Genomic DNA, 24,996 nt, shown 5'->3' with positions numbered 1-24,996 from the left:
TGAGGAGGAAGGAGAGTGTTAAACCTGATTTTCTATGGGCCATGTTGCTTAGAAACAGCAAGTTCCTCCATGGTCCACAGTGGCCAAGGCAGGGATAGTCCCAGAGGAGAAGCCTGGCCAGACTGATCTGAATTCCTCATTGTAGTTCATCCTGACCTTACTATCTTATCTTCATCCCCTCCTTTGCATTAAAAGCAAATGCCTGCAACATTTGCTTCCTTCCAAGTTTGACTCCCACCACCTCAAGAGCCCTCTGCACGCCATGGCCTAATTCATATTTTCTCATGGAAATGCCATATATCTTGGCTCCCATGTCTTAATCTAACTGCTCTCTCTAAGCAGATAGACACTGTCCCAAAGTGAGGCAACCACTTAAATTATTGTCTAAACTGAGTTACTCTTAGAAGTGAAATGAGGCATTATTAATAGCTGTGCCAGGACAGAAAACTGAACTCAGGCCTGTCCCAGGCTCCCAGGTAGACAGATCTGGTACAGCCACCCTCCCACAGACAAGTACTCCCCTCCTGCCTCTGGATGAGGCTTTCGGTCTTCCAGATCCTTCTAAGATGCCAGATCCCTGATACATCATTTCTCCTCTAAAAGATGATCCGTTGAGCCTTTGTCATACCCAGGAAGAAGGTGTCAATCATTGCAAAAAGCAAAAGGGTTTGGAGTCAAGGCTGTGGTTCTGTGTGAACAGGCCGTTTAATCTCAGAAACAGCTGAACTGGGGATAGTAATTTGATGAGATCAAATCAGATGAGACCACCTAGGGTAAAGTGATCTTTTTCCTGATTACAAGTGCCTTCAGGTCACTGAATGTGTGTCCTTTTAGAAGCACAGAATCTCACACGTAGTAGGTCCTCAGAAAATCCTCCAGAGCTGAACTGATAGCATCAGTCACATCAGACAAGTAAAGTCTCGGTTCCTCCAGGTTTCCATACGCTCTGATACACTCCATGGGGCACAATCAGCTAGGGCCCCACACTCCGTAGAGGAGGTTGTGAGGGCTTGCTGGGGAAGACCAGTTTCTCTCCCATACATCTCTTCCTGTGACTCACAAACCCCTATGTGCGGCTCCATGCAGGCAGCCTTGAGCACAGCCCTGGGCAGAGGGCAGTGGAAATTTGCAGGGACCCCCAGAGCAGTCTGAGGAGGGCAGGCAAGGGCTGATCTTGCCCACCACCACTGTGCTACCTGCCCCGCCCCTCCCTCAGGCAGCTCATGATGATGACTGAATTTCCCATCGAATCCCTGTCTCACATATTTATTACACAGACCCTTACAACCATGTTGGCTCTGTGTCCAATGTCACTAAGATCAATAAGCTCATCTCCAAAAGCCATGCTCTTGGACTCAATCAGTCTCACAGGCCCTCAGGGTGCAGGGAGGGGGTGGGCGCTCAGTGGACTGGCCCTGTGCCAAAGGCAGAAAGACCGTTTGCCTGGGCCATCTGGATGCAAAGCCCTCCCTAGCAAACCCTGCCCACTGCAGCACCTGGCCCTCTGTTTGAAATTCTGCTCAAACCTTTGCACAGTGGTTTGCATTTTGTCATCCCACTCTGGCTGGCAAGGGATTTAGTGAAAGAAAAGTTGGATGTTAGATGCTCTGAAAGTGGGAAGAGACAGACTCACCTTTCCAGAACGAAAGACAAAAGAGAGGCCCAGTGAAGGTCTTAAAGTAGAGTCAACTCGGAGGGAGAGAGGAATTATTTTGTTTTGTCTAACTTGTAGAAAAATAAAGGATCTCTGGCCTGACCAGAGGCAGGCCAGCCTGAGGTACAGCAGACTCTGGCGTTGGGTACACACTGCTGGGTCACTCTGGGCAAGTGACTAAAGCTCTCTGGGTACCAGTTTCCTGTCCTGAGAAATGTGGATGCTAAAGACTGACTTTGAAGTCATCCAGCCCTTTGCAGAAAGAGTAGGACCAGGCAGAGGTGCTAAAGGTCCACCAGAGACAGTCTGTGATGTCCAGTGCAGACAGGCTGGCCTCTGAGTCAGCTTGAGGCAGACAAGTATCTGGGCTAACAGTGGCTGAATGACGGCATGTGTTCATGTGCCCTCCCCCACTCAGCATGACCAAAAAGCTAGAGGAAACAGAACAAAACACATCCCCTACCATCGGCTGGGAGCAGTGTACAAGCAGAGAACAGGTAACTTTTGGACAAAATAACCATGGGATGGGAATCATCTGGTAGCAGAAGAAGGAGTCAGAAGGAGAATATGAATAAGTATTTTGACAACTATTCAGAGAAAGAAAGAAATTAAATTCTACAAAAAAGATGAGAGCCTCTCCCATCTCACTCATGATAAAAGCCAAGCCCTCCAACACTTGGACTACATCCCATCATGTCTCTGACCTTCTCCACCCACGCACTCCAGCTACTCTGTCCCTCGTGTTCCCAGACAGACCCAGATGACATGATCCTATCTGAGGGTGATCAAAAAAGGTAAATTCTCTCAAAGAGAAAAGCATGACACTTGCACAAAATACAAAGTGAACATGTGTCAAATTTTTTACTTAAGTCATTAATTAATTAGGGAAGAGGCAAGGTGTCAAAAACCAATTCTAAGGAGCATCCAGAAAGTAGACACATACAAAGGCAATCAAGAGTGGGGATCAGATCTGTTAACGGAGAAATCAGCCCAGCAGACAAAATCCATTTTCTTCTCTATGCACTGCAGTCATTTAAATGCATTACTCTCAGTTTCCTAGAATGTACAGAGTTGGAAAGTAGTTCAAAGACCATGACAGAGTTTGAGATAGTTTCTGCCAACCTAGAAGGTGCATGTGACCACACACAGCATGCCGTAGGCCACCTGGTCATCCTTCTCTTGTCTGTTTTGCTCTCACATTGCAAGGCTTTTCATAACCTTTCCTGATAGGCCTTATTCTTTCGATCAAGAACATTCATCTCCCTGATGCCACATGACTTGTTACCCACCTCCTCCAGACCTTCTGTTGACCTCACATCCTACCCATGGCTCTACCACTCCCTATCTGCTCTCCCTGCTTTCTTGTTCTTGGAGCCCCTATAATCTGGTGTGTGTGCTCCCCTCTTCTCTCTCTCTCCCTTTCTCTAGAGAGCAGGAATTTCTGTCTGGCTTGACTGCTGCTGTGTCCTCAGATCCTAGACAGTGTGTGATAACAGCACATAAGCCTTCACTAAATATTGGTTCAGTGAACGAACAAATTAAAAACAAACATCAAAGGCACAGGGGTAAGAAAGGGGAGATGGGCAGACAGTTCAGAGGACAGTTTTGGAAATGCACACACAGATCGGCTGGTTCCACTCACTTCTTGAAAACAGGTGACTGCTCCGATCTCTTCCTGCTATACCTTCTTAGGAACAGCCTCCCTCCAGAGTAGGTCTGAATGTTTGATAAAGCAGATAATGCTGTAACAGCACATCCTTAAAACCTCCTTCCCTGGGAGGTATAAAGTTGCAAAATTACCTTTGTTCAACTGGAGAGTCCTGCTGCATCCAAGAGCCGCTACTGATGTCCTTTCGGTGATGGCCTCCTGTCCCCAGCCCCACCCCCCACAACCAGCCATGACTGCACATGGGCTGTTGAGTACCAACTCATTAACCTTCTCCACGAGGCATTAACAGTGACAACACTGAATAAGAGATTCCCTCTCTAAGATCCCTTTGCATATGTAGGCTCATGTGAAACCATGATAACACATGAAGGCCACAGAGGGGCTATGGACTCGCAAGGATATAGGTCCTGGCTCTTCTCTGTTACCTCTGCTACCTGCCTGTCTCCTCTCTGCTTTGGCTGAGAAACCCGCCTAGTCCTTATGGTGTTCTCCCTCCTACTTGCATCACTGCTGTCTTCCCCAACAGGAGGGGAACTGGACTGGAACTTCAATCAGGCCAAGGAGACAACGACTGAAACGTTGAGTGTGCAACTCATCTGCACTGCAGCTGACCAGGCTGACAGCTGTCCTTCCCAGGCCCAAGGCCCTGACATCTGCCTATTGGAGGCATCAGCAGTCCGGCTTGAGGCTTGAGGACCAACTCACACTCGGTCTCTGCACGGGGCAGACAAGCAGAGGTGGTGTCAGGGAGGTGACATTCCTGGAAGCAGCGGTCAACCTATGACAGGCAGAGGGCAGCTGGCAGATAAATACCCCAGAGGTTTCCAGCGAGAATGGGCCCCACTGCCCAGAGCAGTAGCTTGCTTTTTAATTCATCTTACATTGGCTTCCTTCCTTCCCTGTCTTGCTTCTCCCAAATAAACCATGTGCTGAAATACTTGTCATAGATTGACTTCTGGGGGGAACAAAAGACACCTGGAAAGGAAATAAACTCTATTTCATGGGTGACTCACTGATTAGCACACAATTACTGGCCCTCATAGGCTGGAATACACTGCATCCAGGCTGGTTCTGCACACATCACTCTTTCCCTAGGCTCTGCCATCAGGTACAGGGTTATGGGAATACGTGACAGAAAGAAGGTTATAGCCAGGGGACTGTAGTCTCAGAGCCAGACATGAGCCTGCAGACATGCAAATGCAGTTTTGCACAGGCGGTAAGAAAGGGATGGTTGACACATCATGCTGTCCTAAAAATACAGAGCCAACAAAAACACCTTCAAATACATTCATCAACAAAGATTCCACTATTATAACTGATTGAGCAGCTCAGGAATGGAGAAGCCCAGAGAAGCTGAGGCAGTTGCCTGTGGTTGCACAGTGCAGGGCAAGCCAAGGTGTCCCGGCGGTTCAGGCTTTCTTCTATGAGCCGACTGCTGATAAGGAACGCCTTTCATTCCATCCAAATGTGAAAATCATGAAAAGCTATCCACAATTGCTACTCACTTTGAGCAAGGCTGTGTTCAGAAAAATCCTTGAAGTGCAGGCTTAAAGTAAAGCAGAATAAAGCAACCGAGAAACTACTGGGATCAGCATCCGGCAGGGATGCTTTTATCAGCGCCCATCCTCTCCTCGGAGCAAGCCGGCCAGCTGGCTGGCCGCACTGTAACTCGTTCTCCATCCATCAGGGAAATAAAGCATCCCGTCCCAGAAATGATGCAGAGATGGCTGTTTTGCAGTGACCCAGCCTCTTCAAAGCATAGAAAATGTATTCTATCCCAAAAACCATTCGTGGCTCACAGTTGGACTCCATTCTCAAACCAGAATAGAGCAAGAAACGTGATGGACATGTTTGCGATGCTTCCCCTAACCTGAATCAATGCTCCTTTCAAAACCATGGCTTACACAGAAATGATGGCATGCCCCCCTCCTTAAGGAAGAGCTCCCCCTGCAAACACAACATGTTAATGAACCATCTCACCAGCCTACTAAGGGAATATACCATTTGGAGTGCCTGGAAGCTGGCAGAAAGTATTAAGCTCAACATCTCTCAAAATTCCTAATAACAGAATATCAGAAGGTCAGGATCCTATTAAATTCAAGCCTGTTTTTGCTACTTCCTGTGTCAATTTTTTGGCTCCGTCACAGGTTCGTATTTTCCAGCTTGCCCATACGATTTCTTTTTCTTCTTTCCCTGCTGTTCTTAACAGCACCCACATCACATGGATCCATCATCTTCCCTCCCTCCTCTTAATTCCTGCATCCTCCCTTCCTCCTTCCATCCTGCCTGTGCACAAATATTGATTAACCACCCTCTAGACCCCTGAAAGATGGCAGACCCCATGTGCTATGGGCGGCAGGACCTCATTCTGTGACAGAGCATGACAGAGAGACACACCAGGGACTCAGTGGGATAGGGCATCAAGCTGAGGCCCGCGGGAGGACAGAAGGGTGACCCTGTCAAAAGGGGAGCTCACAGAGATGTCCTGTAGTGGGAGAGTCCAGACACACCAAGGAGCTAGAAGACAAACTTCTAGCTAGGGAGCAGCACTTGTTAAGAGGCAGCTGGAGGGGATGGGCTGGGCCACTCCCCCCTGCTGGCCAGGCCTTGTGACTTCTGTCCAGACAGCAGAGGTAAGCCAGTGAATGGAATCAGGGGATGAGAGGATGTTTGGAAGCTCTCTCTGCCTGCCTCCCTGTGTACTCTCTCCCTTCTACAGATCCCTCCAGGGTGCACTTAACTGAGTCCTCCTTCATTACACATGTCTGTTTTGGTCCTTCATCCTCTCCCCCCACAACCATTGAATTCATGCTTCACCACTTCCCTTCCACAGAGCACAGCATACCTTTGTCTTCCTTTCCTTCCCTCCCTGTGTGCCCTGGAGAGGTGAGGTTGACTTCTGCTCCCCTGATCCAAGCTGAGCCCCTGACTACTCTGCCCAACAGGGTGTTGTGAAGGGGCTATTCTGGGGTTCTTATGATCAGTCCCTACAGAGCCTCGTGGCCCTCACTTCCTTCCTCTTTGAGCACCCCACTGGGGGATGCCCATACCAAGCGGAAAAGACTTTTAAAGGAAGCTGTGGTGGCAGAGGCGACAGCCCCAGCTGAGCTCCCAAACGCAGCTGCCATCCCTGCCCGCCATGGGGCTGCGGCCCTCCACATTCCAGCCTGTCTGAGCCCCAGCCCCCTACTTCCTGCCAACATCTCACATGCAGAGACAGGCAACCACATGGGTCCAGTCAGTCTACAGCCTGGTGAGAAGTAACATGCACACAATTTTTTAAGACACCAAGTTCAGGGTAGTCTGTCAAACAGCAAGGGATAAATGACACTGTGTCTATGACAGGCTTAAAATATATTCTGTAACCTGCTTATGCTACAACATGTTTGTGTGGACATGCAAGCCATATATTTAACAATTACTTCAGAAAGGATGCTCTACCTCCCATTTCTCAGAAAAACTGAAGCTGAAGAGGAGGCAGCCTCCACAGATTCTATGAGAGGAAATAATGAATGTGGCCAGCAGGGAAGTGGGGAAAGGAGGGGAAAAAAAAAAAAAAGATAGTTATTTAGAGCTCAAGGGGAAACTGAGAGGAAAGGGTTTCTGGGGCCATTGGTTGAGTCAGACATATGGGGGGCAGCATTATTTCTGAGGGCCTGCTCCCTGGTGACGGCAGGTGGAGACTATTCCTTTGCTCCTTGAAATTCAGTTTATATAGAATTCTTGGTAACTCTTCATTATCCAGCACATTAGAATCATCAAACATTTTATTTATTAGGGTTTGAGGCCCTCCATATAAACCATAAGAACCATCTCTATGGCCTTATTAAGATTCTACCGGGGCACCTGGGTGGCCCAATGGGTTAAGCCTCTGCCTTCGGCTCAGGTCACAATCTCAGGGCCCTGGGATCAAGTCCCAAATCAGACTCCTTGCTCAGTGGCGAGCCTGCTTCCTCCTCTCTCTCTGTCTGCCTCTCTGCCTACTTGTAATCTGTCAAATAAATAAATAAAAATCTTTATAAAAAGAAAAGATTCTACCACATTGTAATATTTATTCTTGACTTCAAATGAAAAAGAACTAAGTTAGGCACAATGCAAAACCCTTAGAGACATTTCCTTCTGCATTGCCATACCCTCTTACTCTAAGCGGAAATCCTCATTACCATCTCTGTAAATGCACTGCCATTCAGTCTTTGCCAAGTACCACACCGGGCATGCTAGGTACATCCACAGAGTGATCCTTTCCAAATTCTGTGAAGCTGGCATCTCCCCCGTGCTGCAAAGGAGGAGTCTGAGACTTCACAATTGTATACACAGTAAACATTACAGCTAAGATTCCAACCCAGACTTCTCCAGTCCTGATTCGTTGTCCTTAAGGAGTCAACTGCAGTGCCCCTGTTAGGGGCTGAATTGTGTTTCCTTCAAATTCACACACTGAAGTCCTAGGTCCTATGCTGAAGTACCTCAGTACATGACTGTATTTGGACAGTCTTTAAAGAGGAAGCTAAGTTAAAATGAGGTCATTAGAGTGGGCCCTAATCCAGTATGATAGTTGTCCTCACAAGAGATCACAGAGCACAGACATGCACAGAGGGAGGACCATATGAAGACAGAAGGAGAAGATGGACATCTACAAGTTACAGGAGAGGAGCCTCAGAAGAAGGAAACCTACTGACACCATAATCTTGGGCTTCCAGGCTCCAAAAGAAAATACATTTCTGGGGGCACCTGGGTAGCTCAGTGGGTTAAGGCCTCTGCCTTCAGCTCAGTCATGGTCTCAGGGTCCTGGGATCAAGCCCCATGTCGGGCTCTCTCCTCAGCGGAGAGTCTGCTTCCCCCTCTCTCTCTGCCTGTCTCTCTGCCTGCTTGTAATCTCAATCTCTGTTAAATAAATCTTAACCAAAAAAAAAAAAAAAGGAAAATACATTTCTGTGAGAAAACAAATTCTTGTTGTTCTGGTCACTCAGTCGGTGGTATTTTCTTATGGCAGTCCTGGAACACTGATGACCCAAAAGATGAGCCATAGGATTTCATGTGCTTCACCTACTCCGTAGGGGACCACGTACTCTGACTTTAGACATGTTGCAAAACTCAAGTATTGGAACTAATTTAAGGAGCTGAATACTGGCAGCAAATCAGGAAGGGATAATATTCTTCTAGAAACAGGCCCAATAATTCAAATGAAATGTAATCTCCACAAATTAAATTAATAGCTGATGTAAGATAAGAATCACCCAGCCTCCTAGAAGCAGTCAATATAGGACAAACATGTCAGCTGGTCCCAGAATCACTCCGTGGAAATCAAAGGCAAGGGCCAATGGTCACACGGTTTCCTAAGTCAGGAAGGCATGGGGCTTCCTTCTTTTCCAGGTAGGACCAAAGGCAGCAGTTACCACTAGGAAACATCTTTCTTTTACATTAAGTTCATTATCATATTCCACCCCTTACTGGAAAGAGATGTTCTGGATCCCTATTTTGATTATGTAGTTTAGCCCAAAATTTTGTGCTTCTAGAAATTTACTCTGCCTGAATACTTGCCTTTTGGGCATCTGGTCTACAAATCAGAATGTCCTGGATTACTAATGAATCCCTCATTTCCTGACCTCACGAGCAGGAGGACTATTAGAATATGACTGTTATGTGCCTTCTGTCACTCGACCTGTATCACAAGCTTCCAAGCACAGCTAGAGATGACAATCTCATGCACCCAGCTACACACAGTAGGACTCTCCCAATGCACGTTGGGAAATGCACCCAATGAGGACCTGGGTCCAAATAGTAGATTCCAGTCATGCACGCCATTGGCCAGCAACTTATGCTGTGACCATAATGCTGCCATTCAGGTGCAAAGGTACTTCCACATGCAAAAATGCCTCAGTGTCAATATGTACAAAAGTATGTATGTATCTATCATGCACAGTCCTAGAGACATGGTCATCATAGGGAGAGTAGTAAGTAATACAAGCCTGCATGCCACAGCAGAGAACATGGGAGAGTGGGACAGAAGGCTTCTCAAAGGCCTGGGCATTCACAAAGCATCATGGGCAGCAATGATCTCAATACAGATAATGTATCCGGTGTTTCTATAAAATATGTAAATATGCTTGGTTATTACATGTATGCAAGAAAAAAATCATTTTTCCTTTTGTCCAGCGTGCTTACCTGTTATAGAGAAGAATGTCTGGCTTCCAAATCAGGCCATCTGGGAAACGGACAGTCTTCACACCCGGATATTCTGACATATTCCATTGTAAATAGTGATCTGTCCAAGACTGACACACGGATACAATGACATTAGCAGCACTTTGCTTCCCTGCCTACTTATATTTCTTCTACAAGATTATTAGATATATTCAGAGCCAAAACGAGATCCAGATCCTTATTTACATAATTGAATTGTTATCTACAAAATATAAGGAAACTGGGAATTAAATAATCTCTTCCAAAATGACCATGAATATCAGCACAAAAAAATCACATTTAAGATTCTGCTGTCACCATGATTACATTCAGACGGTAGCAGTAAAGTTAATTCTGGTCCACTGCATGCCCCCAAGCCTTTCCCTCCCACAGCAGATGGAGTTTTTCTAGCCAAATGAGTGACTGTTCTGCTTTCAAAGTTCTCCACTGAAAGGACACTTGGGAAAAATAAATTCACTTATTTCAACTGGAATACGAACTAAGCTGGAAAAAAGGAGAATATTTATTTCCATGAAATAATTTTGTGCAGCTGCTGGGGAACCTCTCAGAACCTTCTAATGGGGGGCTGTTTTTGGACTGGAGTCGGTATTCTCATGCAGGAATAGTGCTCCTGATGTCACAACCGAAAAATGTAAACACTCGGCCTTGGTGGTCAAACACTAAATCAGGACAAGTGTGCAGATGAGGACTCAAGAAATAGTCCTGAACACGCCAGCACAGGTGCATCTCCTTGGGGCCAGGCCTTAAATTGGTTCTTGAGTGACCTCTGCCAGAGGAAGGCCCATGCCTGAGGTCCCTTGTCTAGGACCACATACCCCAGCCCTACCTGGAGTCCACTAGCTCTATAAAGACTGGTAAGTAAGGATCCCACAGGCAGCTGCTATACAAAGAGCACCACCAAGCCAGGGTTGCTGAGCTAGCCCATTTGGACTCAGCAGCTCCTATAAATGTGCCATAATCAGAGCAGACCCGAGCAAAGGCCCCATCCTGTATCCAGTCTCCCTGGGACCACCTGTACTCTGGAGCTCAGACCTTCTCAGACTTAGAAAGGTATCTGATACAACACTTCCAGCTGGGACCAAGGCAACTCCCATAATCAAACATATCATTATTTCTGTAGCAAAACATGCATACTGATACTAAGTCAGAAAAATAAATGCCTTCACTGCATATCTATTTCAGTTTGATTTTTAAACTCTGTGAGTCTGATGCAGAGTTACAAAAACAACATCAAGGGAGACAAAAGTACTTTAATTTTCAAAGCTGTTGAGATTTGGGAATTGCAGCCAAGAGGTAGTGGATCACAGAGCATGTCCCAGAGATCCCTCCATCCTCTGGAGAGGACAGGTAAGTATCTGGAAAGGCAGTCCCACTTCTGGGACCATCTGAAGTCAGATGAGAGGGAATAGCTGGGAGAGTAATGTCACTTTACAGCCATGAGCCTCTGAGAATGAAGATTTGTCAATGTATAATGTGCTGGAGAATCACCTGGGGGGCATTTAGGATAGAAAGCCACCCCACTGATATTACTAATTGATGTGGGTGGTTGGTGACCCCCAGAGGGCCAGTCTTGGTGAAGTTGGTTTGCAGAAATCCCTGGGCAGCAACCAAACTGTGTTTTCTCCAGACTGCTCCATCTCTGTAGCCACTGGCCCAGGGCGCCATTCTTTTTCCTCCTTTGTCCTGGTGATGAGCCAGTTCATACCCAACACCTCTGATTTCCTTACGAGGATCTCATCTTACCCTGGGATGCTTCTCTGGGTTGGTGACTCATTATCGCTTAGCCTGTCACTCTCACTATCAGAACCATGTTAATGAGGGTCACAGGGCTCCCAGAACGAAGGTGGGCAGGGGAAGAAAATACCCATCTCCTCAGCCTGCTGAAATGAGGGGCAGAGCAGGGAGGTAAGGCAGGGAGTGGGAGTGCTTGGTTGGTCAAAGCTCAGCCTCTTCTGATGGCACCATGTGAGAGCTCTTGGCTACCTCCCCAGCAATCTCCCCCTACCCAACTCATGATCTTAGCTGCATGTGTCCTGTAGGCATATGCCCTCACCATCTTGTTTGTTTCAAGTCATGTGTACACCTCGCTGGCCATGATCCAGGAATGCTAGCATGACAACTATTCCTATTTACAAGAGGAGACTGGAGCACAGAGAAGCAACATCCTTTCTGTCAATCACTGGGTCAAGACTCAGGGCTGCATTGCTTGACTTCAAGAAGAGTGATCAGGATATAGAAGAAAGCAAGATGGTGGAGGAGTAGCAGACTGAAATATCATCAGGTCCCAGGAGTTCAGCTACCTAGTTATCAGACCATTCTGAACACCTACAAACTCAACAGGAGATAGAAGAGAAGAAGAGCAGCAATTCTTGGAACAGAAAATCGACCACTATCCGGAAAGTAGGACATGTGGAGAAGTGAATCCAAAGCGATGGAAACATAGACCGCGGGGGAAGGGGCCGGCTCCCAGGAAGTGAGAGAGCAGCGGAGCACAAAATTGGAACTTTTAGAAGTCTGCTCCACTGAGGGATGTCGTTCCAGAGGCTAAGCGGAAGGTGGAGCCCTTGGAGGGACAGTGTGGTCTCAGGACCCATGGGGTCACAGAAAGACCAGGGGTGCCTGAGTGTGGCAGAGTTCCTAGGTATCAGAGTGATGAAGCCGGCTGCAGAGATGGAGCTGAGCAGTGGGCTCTCAGCTCAGGATTACCTTAAACTGTGGTCTGAGGCAGAGTTGGGCCACTGTTCTTCGAGTAGGGACCCCACAAGTGGCAGATCCAGAGACCCCCCTCCTTCCTCCTCTGGGAGAAGCGACGCGGGAGCATGCTGCAGGAATCTGCTGGATTTGGAGACTCCAAACTGGATATAGAAATGCACGTCACAGTCTGGATGAGCACAGGGCTGGATGGCCAGAGACCAGGGAGACAGGAGGGATTAACTGCTTTTCTCTGAGAGCACACTGAGGAGTGGGGCCCTGAGCTCTTGGCTCCTCTGGAGAGGAGATTGGGAGGCTGCCATATTCATTCTCATCCTCCAAAGCTGTATGGAAAGCGTTCAGGGAACAAAACCTACCTAGAGCGAACCCGAGCAGATTACTTAGCCTGGCCCCTGGCAATATCAAGGGCAGTGCAATTCTGCCTCAGGCAAAGACATCTGAGAATCACTACAAGAGGCCCCTCCCCCGGATCAGCAAGAACATCCAGCCAAGACCAAGTTTTCCCATCAGTGAGAACTATGGAACTCCAGAGCTAGGGGAAAGCAATACATAGAATTCATGGCTTTCCCCTGTGATCCTTTTGTCGTTCAAAGATAAATTTTTTAAATTTTATTTTTTTCTTGTACTATTTTTTAACTTTTCTTCTTTCCTATTTTAACATTTTTAACTATTTTATCTTATCAATAACTTTTTTTAAAAAACTTTTAAAATTTTCATTGGTATAGTCATATTTTATCCCTTCATTGTATTTAACCTTATTTTTTGTATACGTACAGATTTCTTTTCTTAAAAATCTGGATATATTCTCTAATAGATAAAATATACCCTAAATCTAGTGCACAGATTTGTTCTAGTCTCCAATCTGATCACATTTTCTCCTCTTTTTTTCTTTTTCCAAATAACTTATTAATTCCTTTTTTAGAATTTTTTAAATTTTTGTCTGTATAGTCATATTCCATCCCTTCATCGTGTTTACCCTTATTTTCATGTATATTTAAGTTTTTCTTTCTTTAAAATTTTGGGAGGTAGTTTCTTCTAAGAGACCAAAATACACCCAAAATTAAGTGGGTGGCTCTGTTCTATTCACCAGTCTAATATATATATAATTTTATTTATTTTTTATTTTTTCATTTTGCCCCTTTTCTTCTCCCCCTGGTTTTGTGTCTCTTCGATTTGGTTAGCATCTTATTTTTCTGGGGTCTTTGCCATCGTTCTTAGTATTTCGTTCTCTCGTTCTTCTATTCTTATCTGGATAAAATGACAAGGCAGAAAAATTCACCACAAAAAAAAAAAAAAAAAGAATTAGAAGAAGAAGAACTAGAGGCAGTAACAACAGCTAGGGATCTAATCAATATGGACATTAGCAATATGTCAGAACTAGAGTTCAGAATGACGATTATCAAGGTGCTAGCTGGGCTCTAAAAAAGCATGGAAAATATTAGAGAAACCCTTTCTGGAGAAATAAGAGTCCTTTCTGGAGATATAAAAGAACTAAAGTCTAACAAAGTTGATATCAAAAAAGCTATTAATGAAGTATAATAAAAAATGGAGGCTCTTACTGCTCAGATATATGAGGCAGAAGATAAAATTAGTGTTATAGAAAACCAAATGCTGGAGAATAAAGAAGCTAGGCAAAAGAGACAAACAACTACTGGATCATAAGGGGAGACTTCAAAAGATAAGTGATATCTGTTGGGGCGACGGCCCAGGAATGCAGGAGGAATAATAGAAATGACCGCCGGGGCCGCCATCTTCCAGCCCCCTTCCCGCCTTCCTCAACCCTTGATCCTCCCGCCAAAAGGATGTATGCCCAGGTCACATCTCCATAGGTAACCTGATACCTATGCAGGAAACAGAAGTATCAGGATGTCCCCACCCCATACCCTCCGATCACCAAATACCCTACCATATACGGATGTGAGCCCATGCCCTGCCTTGGCCCGATAAAAGACCCCCGCTGCCTCCCTCCCAGCGTGACTTCCCCAACTCTGCTTTCCAGAGTCCCGGAACCTCGCCCAAGGGTGCCTGTCTCCTCCCCGCGTGTCTTTCCTGGCTCCCCTTCTCTTGAGCCCTGAAACTTTGCCGGAGAGTGCCTTTAATAAATCTTGCCTTGTGCCTACCTCGCCTGGTGTCATGTTTATCTTGCCTATAAAACTTTACAATACCATAAGACAAAACAATATTGGAATAACTGGGATCTCAGAAGAAGAGAAAGAGAAAGAGAGAGAGAGAGAGCAGCAGAAGGAGAGTGTATTGGAGCAAATTATAGCAGAGAATTTCCCTAATATGGCAGTAGGAACAAGCATCAAAATCCAGGAGGCACAGAGAACCCCCCTCAAAATCCACACTCCCTCATCTAATAGTAAAACTTACAAGTCTCAGTGACAAAGAGAAAATCCTGAAAGCAGATTGGGACAAGAGGTCTGTAACATACAATCTTAGAAATATTAGGTTGGCAGCAGACCTATCCACAGAGACCTAGAAGGCCAGAAAGGACTGGCATGATATATACAGAGCACTAAATGAGAATAATATGCAGCCAAGAATATTATATCCAGCTAGGTTGTCACTGAAAATAGAAGGAGAGATAAAAAGTTTCCAGGATAAACAAAAATTAAAAGAATTTGCAAACACTAAACCAGCCCTACAAGAAATATTGAAAGGGGTCTTCTAAGCAAAGACCTAAAAAGTAACAGACCAGAAAGGAACAGAGACAATATACAGTAACAGTCACCTTACAGGCAATACAATGACACTAAATTCATATCTTTTGATAGTTACCCTGAATGTAAATGGGCTAAATGCCCCATTCAAAAGACACAGAGTATCAAATGGATAAAAAAAAAAACAAGACCCATAGATATGCTGTTTATAAGAAACTCATTTTAGACCCAAAAACACTTCCAGATTTAAAACGATGGGGTGGAAAACAATTCACCGTGTTAACAGACATTAAAATGAAGCTGGGATGGCAATCCTTTTATCAGATAAAATAGACTTTAAGCCAAAGATTATAACAAGAGATGAGGAAGGACACTATATCATACTTAAAGAGTCTGTCCAGCAACAAGATCTAAAAATTTTAATTATCCATGCCCCTAACATGGAAGCAATTATATAAACCAATTAATAACAAAATCAAACAAACATGACAATAATACAATAATAGTAGGAGACATTAACAGGCCCCTTACTGAAATGGACAGATGATCTAAGCAAAAGATCAACAAGGAAATAAAGGCTTTAAATGACACACTGGACCAGATGGATCACAGAAGTATTCAGAGCATTCCATCCCAAAGCAACAGAATACACCTTCTCTAGTGCACATGGAACATTCTCCAGAATAGATCACATCCTGGGTCACAAATCAGGTCTCAACTGATACCAAAAGACTGGGATCATTCCCTGCATATTTTCAGACCACAATGATCTGAAACTAGAACTCAATAACAAGAGGAAAGTTGGAAAGAACTCAAATACATGGAGGCTAAAGAGCATCCTACTATAGAATGAATGAGTCAACCAGGAAATTGAAGAAGAACTGAAAAATATTCATGGAAACAAGTGAAAATAGAAACATAAATGTTCAAAATCTTTGGGACACAGCAAAGGCGGTCCTGAGAGGAAAGTATACAGCAATACAAGCCTTTCTCAAGAAACAAGAAAGGTCTCAAGTACACAACCCAACCCTACACCTAAAGTTGCTGGAGAAAGAACAGCAAAGAAAGCCTAAATACAGCATGAGAAAAAAAATGAATATCAGAGCAGAAATCAATGAAAGAGAAACCAAAAGAACAGTAGAACAAATCAATGAAACTAGGAGCTGGTTCATTGAATTATTAAGATTGATAAACTCCTGGCCAGACTTATCAAAAAGAAAAGAGAAAGGACCCAAATCAATAAAATTATAAATGAAAGAGAAGAGATCACAACCAACACCAAAGAAATACAATTATAAGAACATATTATGAGCAACTATATGCCAGCAAATTTGACAATTTGAAATGGATGCATTTCTAGAGACATATAAACTACTAAAACTGAACCAGGAAAATAGAAAACCTGAACAGACTCATAACCAGTAAGGAGATTGAAGCAATCATCAAAAATCTCCCAACAGGGGCACCTATGTGGCTTAGCTGGTTGGGTGGCTGCCTTGGCTCAGGTCATGATCTTGGAGTCCTGGGATTGAGTCCCACATCAGGCTCCCTGCTTGGCAGGGAGTCTGCTTCTCCCTCCGACCCTCCCCCTTCTCATGCTCTCTCTCTGTCTCTCTCAAATAAATAAATAAAATTTAAAAAAAAAAATCTCCCAACAAACAAGGGCCGAGGGCCAGACAGCTTCCCAGGAGAATTCTACCAAACATTTAAAGAAAAAATAATAGCTATTCTTCCAAAATTATTCCAAAACCTAGAAATGGAAGGAAAACTTCCAAATGCATTTTATGAGGCCAGCATTACCTTGATCCCCAAACCAGACAAAGACCCTATCAAAAAGCAGAATTACAGACCAATATCCTTGATGAACACAGATGCAAAAATTCTCACCAAAATACTAGCCAATAGGATGCAACAGTACATAAGAGGATTATTCACTACAACCAGGTGGGATTTATTCCTGGGCTGCAAGGTTAGTTCAACATCCTCAAATCAATGTGATACAATACATTAATAAAAGAAAGATCAAGAACCACATGATACTCTCAATGGATGCTTAAACAGCATTTGACAAAGTACAGCATCCTTTCTTCATCAAAACTCTTCAAAGTGTAGGGATAGAGGCTTTACACCTCAATACCATCAAAGCCATCTATGAAAAACCCACAGTGAATATCATTCTCAATGGGGAAAACCTGACAGCTTTTCTCCTAAGGTCAGGAACACAACAGGGATGTCCACTATCACCACTGCTCTTCCACATAGTACTAGAAGTCCTAGCCTCAGCAATCAGAAAACAAAAAGAAATTAAAGGCATCCAGATCAGCAAAGAAGTTGTCAAACTCTCACTCTCTGTAGATGATAAGATACTTTATGTGGAAAACCCAAAAGAATCCACTCCAAAACTGCTAGACTTCATACAAAAATTCAGCAACATATCAGGATAAAAAATCAATGCACAGAAATCAGTTGCATTTCTATGCACCAACAGCAAGATAGAAGAAAGAGAAATTAAGGAGACAATCCCATTTACAATTGTACCCAAAACCATAAGATACCTAGGAATAAACCTAACCAAAGGGTCAATGAACCTGTACACAGAAAACTATAACTTACTCATGATAGAAATTGAGGAACACACAAAGAAATGGAAAAATGTTCCATGCTCATGGATTGGAAGAATATATATTGTGAAAATGCCTATGCTACCTAAAGCAATCTACACACTTAATGCAATTCCTATCAAAATCCCACCCATTTTTTCCAAAGAAATGGAACAAATAATCCTAAAAGTTATATGGAACCAGAAAAGACCTCGAATAGCCAAAGGAATATTGAAAAAGAAAGCCAAAGTTGGTGACATCAGAATCCCCGACTTCAAGCTCTATTACAAAACTGTCATCATCAAGACAGCATGGTACTGGCACAAAAACAGACACATAGATCAATGGAACAGAATAGAGAGCCCAGAAATGGACCCTCAACTCTATGGTCAACTAATCTTTGACAAAGCAGGAAAGAATGTCCAATGGAAAAAAGACAGCCTCTTCAACAAACAGTGTTGGGAAAACTGGACAGCTACATGCAGAAAATGAAACTGGACCACTTCTGTATACCACACACAAAAATACACTCAAAGTTGATGAAAGGCTTCAATGCGAGACAGGAATCCATCAAAATCCTTGAGGAGAACACAGGAAGCAACCTCTTTACCTCAGTCACAGCAATTTCTTCTAAGAAACACTGCCAAAGGCAAGAACTTCATCAAGATCAAAAGCTTTTGCACAGCAAAGGAAACAGGAAACAAAACCAAAAGACAACTGACAGAATGGGAGAAGATATTTGCAAATGACATATCAGATACAGGGCTAGTATCTAAAATCTAGAAAGAAATTATCAAACTCAACACCCAAAGAACAAATAATCCAATCAAGAAATGGGCAGAAGACATAAACAGATAATTCTGCAAAGAATATTTCCAGATGGACAACAGACACATGAAAACATGCTCCACATCACTCAGCATCAGGGAAATACAAATCAAAACCACAGTGACATACCAACTCACACCAGTCAGAATGGCTAAAATTAACAAGTCAGGAAACAACGTGTGTTGGAGAGGATGTGGAGAAAGGGGAACCCTCCTACACTGTTGGTGGGAACGCAAGCTGGTGCAGCCACTCTGGAAAACAGTATGGAGTTTCCTCAAAAAGTTGAAAATAGAGCTACCCTATGACCCAGCAATCGCACTACTGGGTATTTACCCCAAAGATACAAATGTAGTGATCTGAAGGGACACGTGTCCCCGAATGTTTATAGAAGCAATGTCCACAATAGCCAAACTATGGAAAGAACCTGGATGTCCATGAACAGATGAATGGATAAAGAAGATGTGGTATATACATATATACAATGGAATACTATGCAGCCATCAAAAGAAACAAAATCTTGCCATTTGCAACATGGATGGAACTACAGGGTATTGTGCTGAGCGAAATAAGTCAATCAAAGAAAGACAAGTATCATATGATCTCTCTGATATGAGGAATTTGAGAGGCAAGGTGGGTGGTTTGGGGGTTAAGGAAGGAAAAAATGAAACAAGATGGGATCGGGAGGGAGACAATCATAAGAGACTCTTAATCTCATGAAACAAACTGAGGGTCACTGGGGGGTAGGAGGGTAGGGATAGGGTGGCTGCATTGTGGACATTGGGGAGGGTATGTGCTATGGTGACTCCTGTGAAATGTGTAAGCTGATGATCCACAGACCTGTACCCCTGGGTCAAATAATTCATTATATGTTAATTAATTAAAAAAAAAGAGTGATCTGTAGTCTCTATCATGGCCAGTTCTTCTAAGCAAATGTCTCTGCACTAGCAGACTTCCCACCACAAGGAGGTGGGCTCCTCATCATCCCAGAAGGTGCCTCGCATCTGCTCACTTGAAAGCCAAGCTGGGTGTCCCCCACCTCAGGACAGGAAAGGTGGGCTGCAGGGAGAGGTGGAAATCAGGCAGACCCAGCTTTTCACCAAGCCTGTGGCAGAGCCAGCTGTGTGAGCTCAAGCAAGTTGTTAAACAAAAAACACAGGCCCCAAATTACTTGGCCAAGTCACCAAACTGGGGCGTAATACTTAACTACGGTTTCAATCAACCCCAGAGATTTAAGCCTTAAAGGACCAGTCTTGAATTTTCTGATTAGCATCAGTGAGGTCAACTGTCAAAAGCCCCTCTCTATCCTCCAGTGGAAGATGAGGTAATAATCTGCTTGGTAAGACCCCCTACCCTTCCCTCTAAGGGAAAGTGACCTTGTCTGAAACAATTCTTTGTTTTCTCTTGCTTGTAACTTTCTTGCCCTGCCCTCCATCCTTTAAAAACTTTCCATTTTGTGCAACTCCTAGGAGTTCATTCCTCTCTACTTGCTGTGTAGGGTGCCGCCCAACTCACGAATTGATCATTGAATTAAGCCAATTAGATCTTCAACCTTACTTGGCTGCAATTTGTTTTTTCACAAGGTAAACCTCCCTCTCTGAGCTGTGGCTTCCTCACAGGTACCCTGCCTCACAGGGCAGGATAGTGCTGTGAGGATGAAATGTGTACAGTAGCAGGTCAGTCACATGGCCCTAGCAGGAATGTGACAAATAATGATGGCTTACCGAGAAAAAAAAAAAAAGACTCCTTTTAGAAGTCCTTTAGAGGCACCATCAACTGGGCACAGGAGGCTATAGCAGGAACCTTGGCTCTGTGTGCCCTGGGAGCAGGATCGGAGCACCCAGGACTCCAAAGGTTTCCATGAACATTTCTGAAGACCAAATATGTTAAAGGACTTGTAAGCAATCATGTTCCAGAAAGAGGCTTTTTATCCTCTCGAAGCATTCACTCCCCACTCAGAAAGTAGGTCCCTGGAGGGCAGAGGTCCTGCACAAAGTCTTCCTACAAACAGTGCCTGGCATGTTGGGTACCTAATAATAAGTGTCAACCTAGAAATGATGGCCACGTTCTTCATCTGGGATCAAAACAGATGACTCAAAGAATTTTCAAAACATATATGTGGGGCACCTAGGCGGCTCTGTGGGTTAAAGCCTCTGCCTTCAGGTCAGGTCATGATCCCAGGGCCTTGGGATCAGGCCCTGCAGCAGGCTCTCTGCTTGGCAGGGAGCCTGCTTCCCTTTCTCTCTCTCTGCCTGCCTCTCTGCCTACTTGTGATCTCTGTCAAATAAATAAATAAAATCTTAAAAACAACAACAACAACAACAAAACACATATGTATGGAGTTTCCCAAAGCCAAGTCTTTCACACCTGATTCTCTGGACAGGAACCAGGTGTCCAGCCATTCAGTTCAATTCAGATCCTCTTTACCTGGAGTTAGTGTCAGATATTTACTCCCAGAGCATCTGGAAGAATCTGTTTTTCCTTCTCTTCCATTTCTGAGGGATCCCTTCTCATTACATCTTCAAGGTATGATTATGTAGGATTGTTACGGGGACATACAAGGGAGGAAGGGGCCCTGGATGTGAAACACACCATAGGAACCCCAATTCTTCCATGCATCTGAGAACTGGCCTCATTAGTGTTTGCCTTGAGCCCATAGGAAACTTTTTAAGTGTGTGCATGCACGTGCATGAAAATATTTATAGCAGGAGAGAGAGAGAGAAGAGAAAGTACGTCTGGTATAATAAGAAACATATTTGGTCTATGTCCCAGGTTCTTGGCACAAGGTTTCTAAAACCTTGGTCATTCCCTGAGGATAGGAATGTCTCTTGTTATTCATATATCTGAGCCCACCTAAGATTCTTCTAAGGAGGTGAGGTGACTTAAGGTGGACCCCCTAGATCACCTCAGGTAGCCAGGATGAAGCTGGTCATCAGAGAGACCAAGCTTTGACTCCCGGGTGGGAATTTTCAGCCCCACCCAAACTTAATATCCAGGCAGAGGGAGAGAGAATGAAGAATGGATTATAAAAACCCTTGAACAGAATTCAGAGCTTCTGGGTTGGTGAACAGGTGCCAGGACAGTAGCCCACAGAGGGCAGAAAAGCTCGGTGTCTCCCCCATACCTTGCCCTATGCCTCTCTTCCATTCACTTGTTCCTGACCAGTATTCTTTATAATAAATCAGTAAATATGTGTTTTCTTGAGTACCATGAGCTGTTCTGAATTTGAACTCAGCTGGACAGAAGTATGGGTAGCCTGGACACCCATGTTGTGGCTGGCATGCTTTGGGGGTAGTCTTGTGGGACTGATACCTTGACTTGTAGGATCTGACGCGAACTCCAGGTAGAGAGGATCAGAATAGAACTGAAAGGCTGGACACCCGGTCTGTGTCCGGAGAATCAGAAAACTGATTATAGGTGTGAAAGAGCATGTACTTAGTGTCAGAAAACTCCATACATGTGTGTTTTAAAAATTCTTCTAGTCAACTGTTTTGATCTCAGATGAAGAAAGTGGGCCTCCTCCTTCCTCCTTGCTCCTGCCCCTTGTTGGATGGGCGGGCTCCGGGAGTGCAGGAGGAACAGTAGAAATGACCGCCAGGTCCTGCCCTCTTCCAGCCTCCTCCCCTCCTTTCCTTCACCCTTGACTCTCCTGCCAAAAGGATGTACGCCCAGGTGATGGCTCCATAGGTAACCCGATACCTATGCAGGAAACAGATAAAAGACCCCCCCAACTCCCTCCCAGTGGGACTTCCCCCACTCCCCTTTCCTGAGTTGAGGAACCTCGAGCCAGATGGTGCCCACCTCCTCCCAGTGTGACTTTCCTGGCTCCCCGTCTCCTGAGTCCTGAAACTTCACCAGAGAGTGCCTTTAAAAAATCTTGCCTTGCGCCCACTTTGCCTGGTGTTGTGTTTATCTTGCCTATAAAACCTTACACCCCTGACACTTTTTTCTCTCAGTATGACATCACGATTGAAATCACCATTAACTGTGGGTTGTTATGAGGGCCCTAAGCAAGGCATTGGCTGGCTTGTGTGTGAACGTAATGTGCAGCATTTCTACATATCAGAGATGAAGTGGTAGAGAAAACAAATTAAAAAGGTAAACGTTTTAGAAATAAACATGGTTTACAATGTAACATTCTACAATGTGAATACTATTCATTCCATAATTAGAATCAGGAAGTACAAAATAGAGAACATAAAAAGGATGGGGAATGTAGAGCCAGAAGAATGGTCAAAAGTCCGAGATCAGAGGCCAGACTCTTGAAAAGCACAGGCAAGTCTTTGGTTTCTCTTCAGAAACCGAAATGGTTCTTCTATTTCTTCTCATAGATTAAATCAGATTATATCTGACAGGCTTCCCAAAATGATGAAACTACTCTATAGAAAAATACCCCAAGCGCATCCTCCTAGGAATAAGAGGTAAACAGAACAGCAACTTTCTCTTCCTTCAGGTTATCTAAATAACTGGAAATTCCTGCCAAATCAAGGGTGAGTGAAAAAAAGGAAAACACAGTAACAAACTGTAACTCAAAAGAAAATCTAATTAATTAATTTATTTTACTTTTCCATCCTTCTATTCAGACTGTATAGAAAATCTCTCATTTGCAGAATATTGACCTCAGAGTTCAAATACCCTGGGGGAAAAGATTATGCAGATTCAGGTTTTCAGAACAGCAATTCAGCAACAGGAAGCTCTGGGAAAGAAAATTTGCTGAAGCCAATTTCCTTGATTTTTCTCTCCCCTCCTGTCCATATTTCTGCCCTGGTCTTCTGCTCTCTGATCTTCACATTAGACATTAGGAGAAGGAAAGGAAAACTGAATTGGGGTAAATCAGAGGGGAAGAAAAAGCATGAGAGATTGTGGAATCTGAGAAACAAACTGAGGGTTTGGGAAGGGAGGGGGTGGGCGGATGGGTGAGCCTGGCCTCAGGTATTAAGGAGGGCATGTATTGCATGGAACACTGGTTGTGGTGATAAACAATGAATCTTGGAACACTGAAAAAAAATAATAAAATTAAGATGTTAAAAAGAAAACAAAACAGTCCATTTCTGTAAAGCAGAGATTTTCCCCACCTGTGAACTCCACTGTCCCCACCACCAGCCTGCCTCTTGCCATATCTCTAGGGACTCATTTGGTCACAATATTTTAACCTTTTTGGTAGAATGTAAATTGCACAGCCTGATTATAAATGGCTTAAGAGAAAAAGCTGGGTCTCATCTACTTCTGGGTCTCCCTCACATGACCCAGTTCAATGCCTTCCTCATAACAGGTGCTCAAAAAGATTTGTTAAATAGATAAGTGAGATAAGGTGAGTTTTAGAACAAATGAAGTTGCAGACAATTCTGCAAGTCCGAGAATTAATTAGAAATAGGCTGTGCATGAGAGAAATTTAGAAGTCTCCAGTGACATCCTCCAAAGCAAGTATGTTTATTTATGGAGTCCCTGAACTCAATGTAATAAGTAATAATCTGGCAAAATAATATTTTCCTCGAAAACAACAACTTTTGGGGCGCCTGGGTGGTTCAGTGGGTTAAGCCTCTGCCTTCGGCTCAGGTCATGATCTCAGGGTCCTGGGATCGAGCCCCGCATCGGGCTCTCTGCTCAGTAGGGAGCCTGCTTCCTCCTCTCTCTCTCTGCCTACTTATGATCTCTCTCTATCATATAAATAAAAATCTTTAAAAAAAAGATTTATTTAAAAAAAAAAAAAAGAAAACAACAACTTTGAAAAAAACATTTGCCAAGTCACATATGTCATTGAAGATCATTTGCTTACTGTGGGATAAGGAATGTAGGCATCAAGAAGACAGACCTGTCTGTGACCTCACATGCAGTGAACATATTAGGTGTTTCTCTCTATATAAGAAAAATGGCAACAGCAGGACTGTACCATAGAGGACACGGGCAATTCTGGTTTTATGCTAAAAAGGAAGCATTTGCATTATCTCCCAGAATTTCCAGAGCTTCAACCTTATACTACAGTGTTCAGATGTTATTTGGAGTTGGCTCTATTTTGTATCATGGTATCTTAGCCCTTCCTAGGTTCCTAGGTTGTTTTTTGTTTCATTCATTCCACAAAAATTATTCAGTGCCCACTGCGGGTAGAATAGTGAATAAACCCAACTGAGTCCAGCCCTCCCATTGTACATTCCAGTTGTGGGAGGGAGACTCAGAGCCAGAGAACAAATAAACAAAGGATGGGACAAGGGCTTTAGAAACAAAATGAAATGGCCTTATGGAACGCATGCTTCCCTCAAATTGCTATGCTGACCCCTAATTCCAATGTGAGGATGTCAGAGAAGGGGCCTTTAGCAGGTAGTTAGATCATATGGAAGAAGCCCTCCCAAATGAGATTAGTGCCCTTATACAAAGAGGCCAATGGCTAGCTCACTCTCCCTCAACCATGTGAGAACACAACACAAACGCAACTCAAAAGAGGGCCTAATAGAACCCAACCATGGCTGATGGCACCATGATCTCAGACTTCCAGCATTCAGAACTGTGAGAAATAAATATCTGTTGCGTATAGCCACCCAGTTTATGGTATTTTCTTACAGCAGCCCAAACAAAGGCACCAGGTAAGGAGAATGGAGTGAGCTAGGGTAGCAGGGGAGGGTTTGAAGACAGTAGACAGGGACTCAGGGAAGACCTCACTGGAAAGGTGATTTTCAG

General features: G+C 44.2%; 1 protein-coding gene across 1 annotated transcript in view; it reads right to left on the bottom strand.

Annotated features, from left to right (window-relative positions):
- The window catches only part of CHRNA7 (cholinergic receptor nicotinic alpha 7 subunit), a 116,689-nt gene that overhangs the window by 43,630 nt on the left and 48,063 nt on the right, over positions 1–24,996 (bottom strand). Inside the window, exon 3 of the mRNA XM_047739243.1 lies at positions 9,486–9,595. Within this exon, the coding sequence (XP_047595199.1) occupies positions 9,486–9,595 (110 nt within the window). The remainder of the gene's footprint in view (positions 1–9,485; positions 9,596–24,996) is intronic.

Source organism: Lutra lutra, chromosome 7 (assembly GCF_902655055.1).
Source record: "Lutra lutra chromosome 7, mLutLut1.2, whole genome shotgun sequence".
Lineage (NCBI taxonomy): Eukaryota > Metazoa > Chordata > Mammalia > Carnivora > Mustelidae > Lutra > Lutra lutra.
Note: the sequence above shows the minus strand (reverse complement) of the source record. Positions and strands in the feature narration are given on the sequence as shown.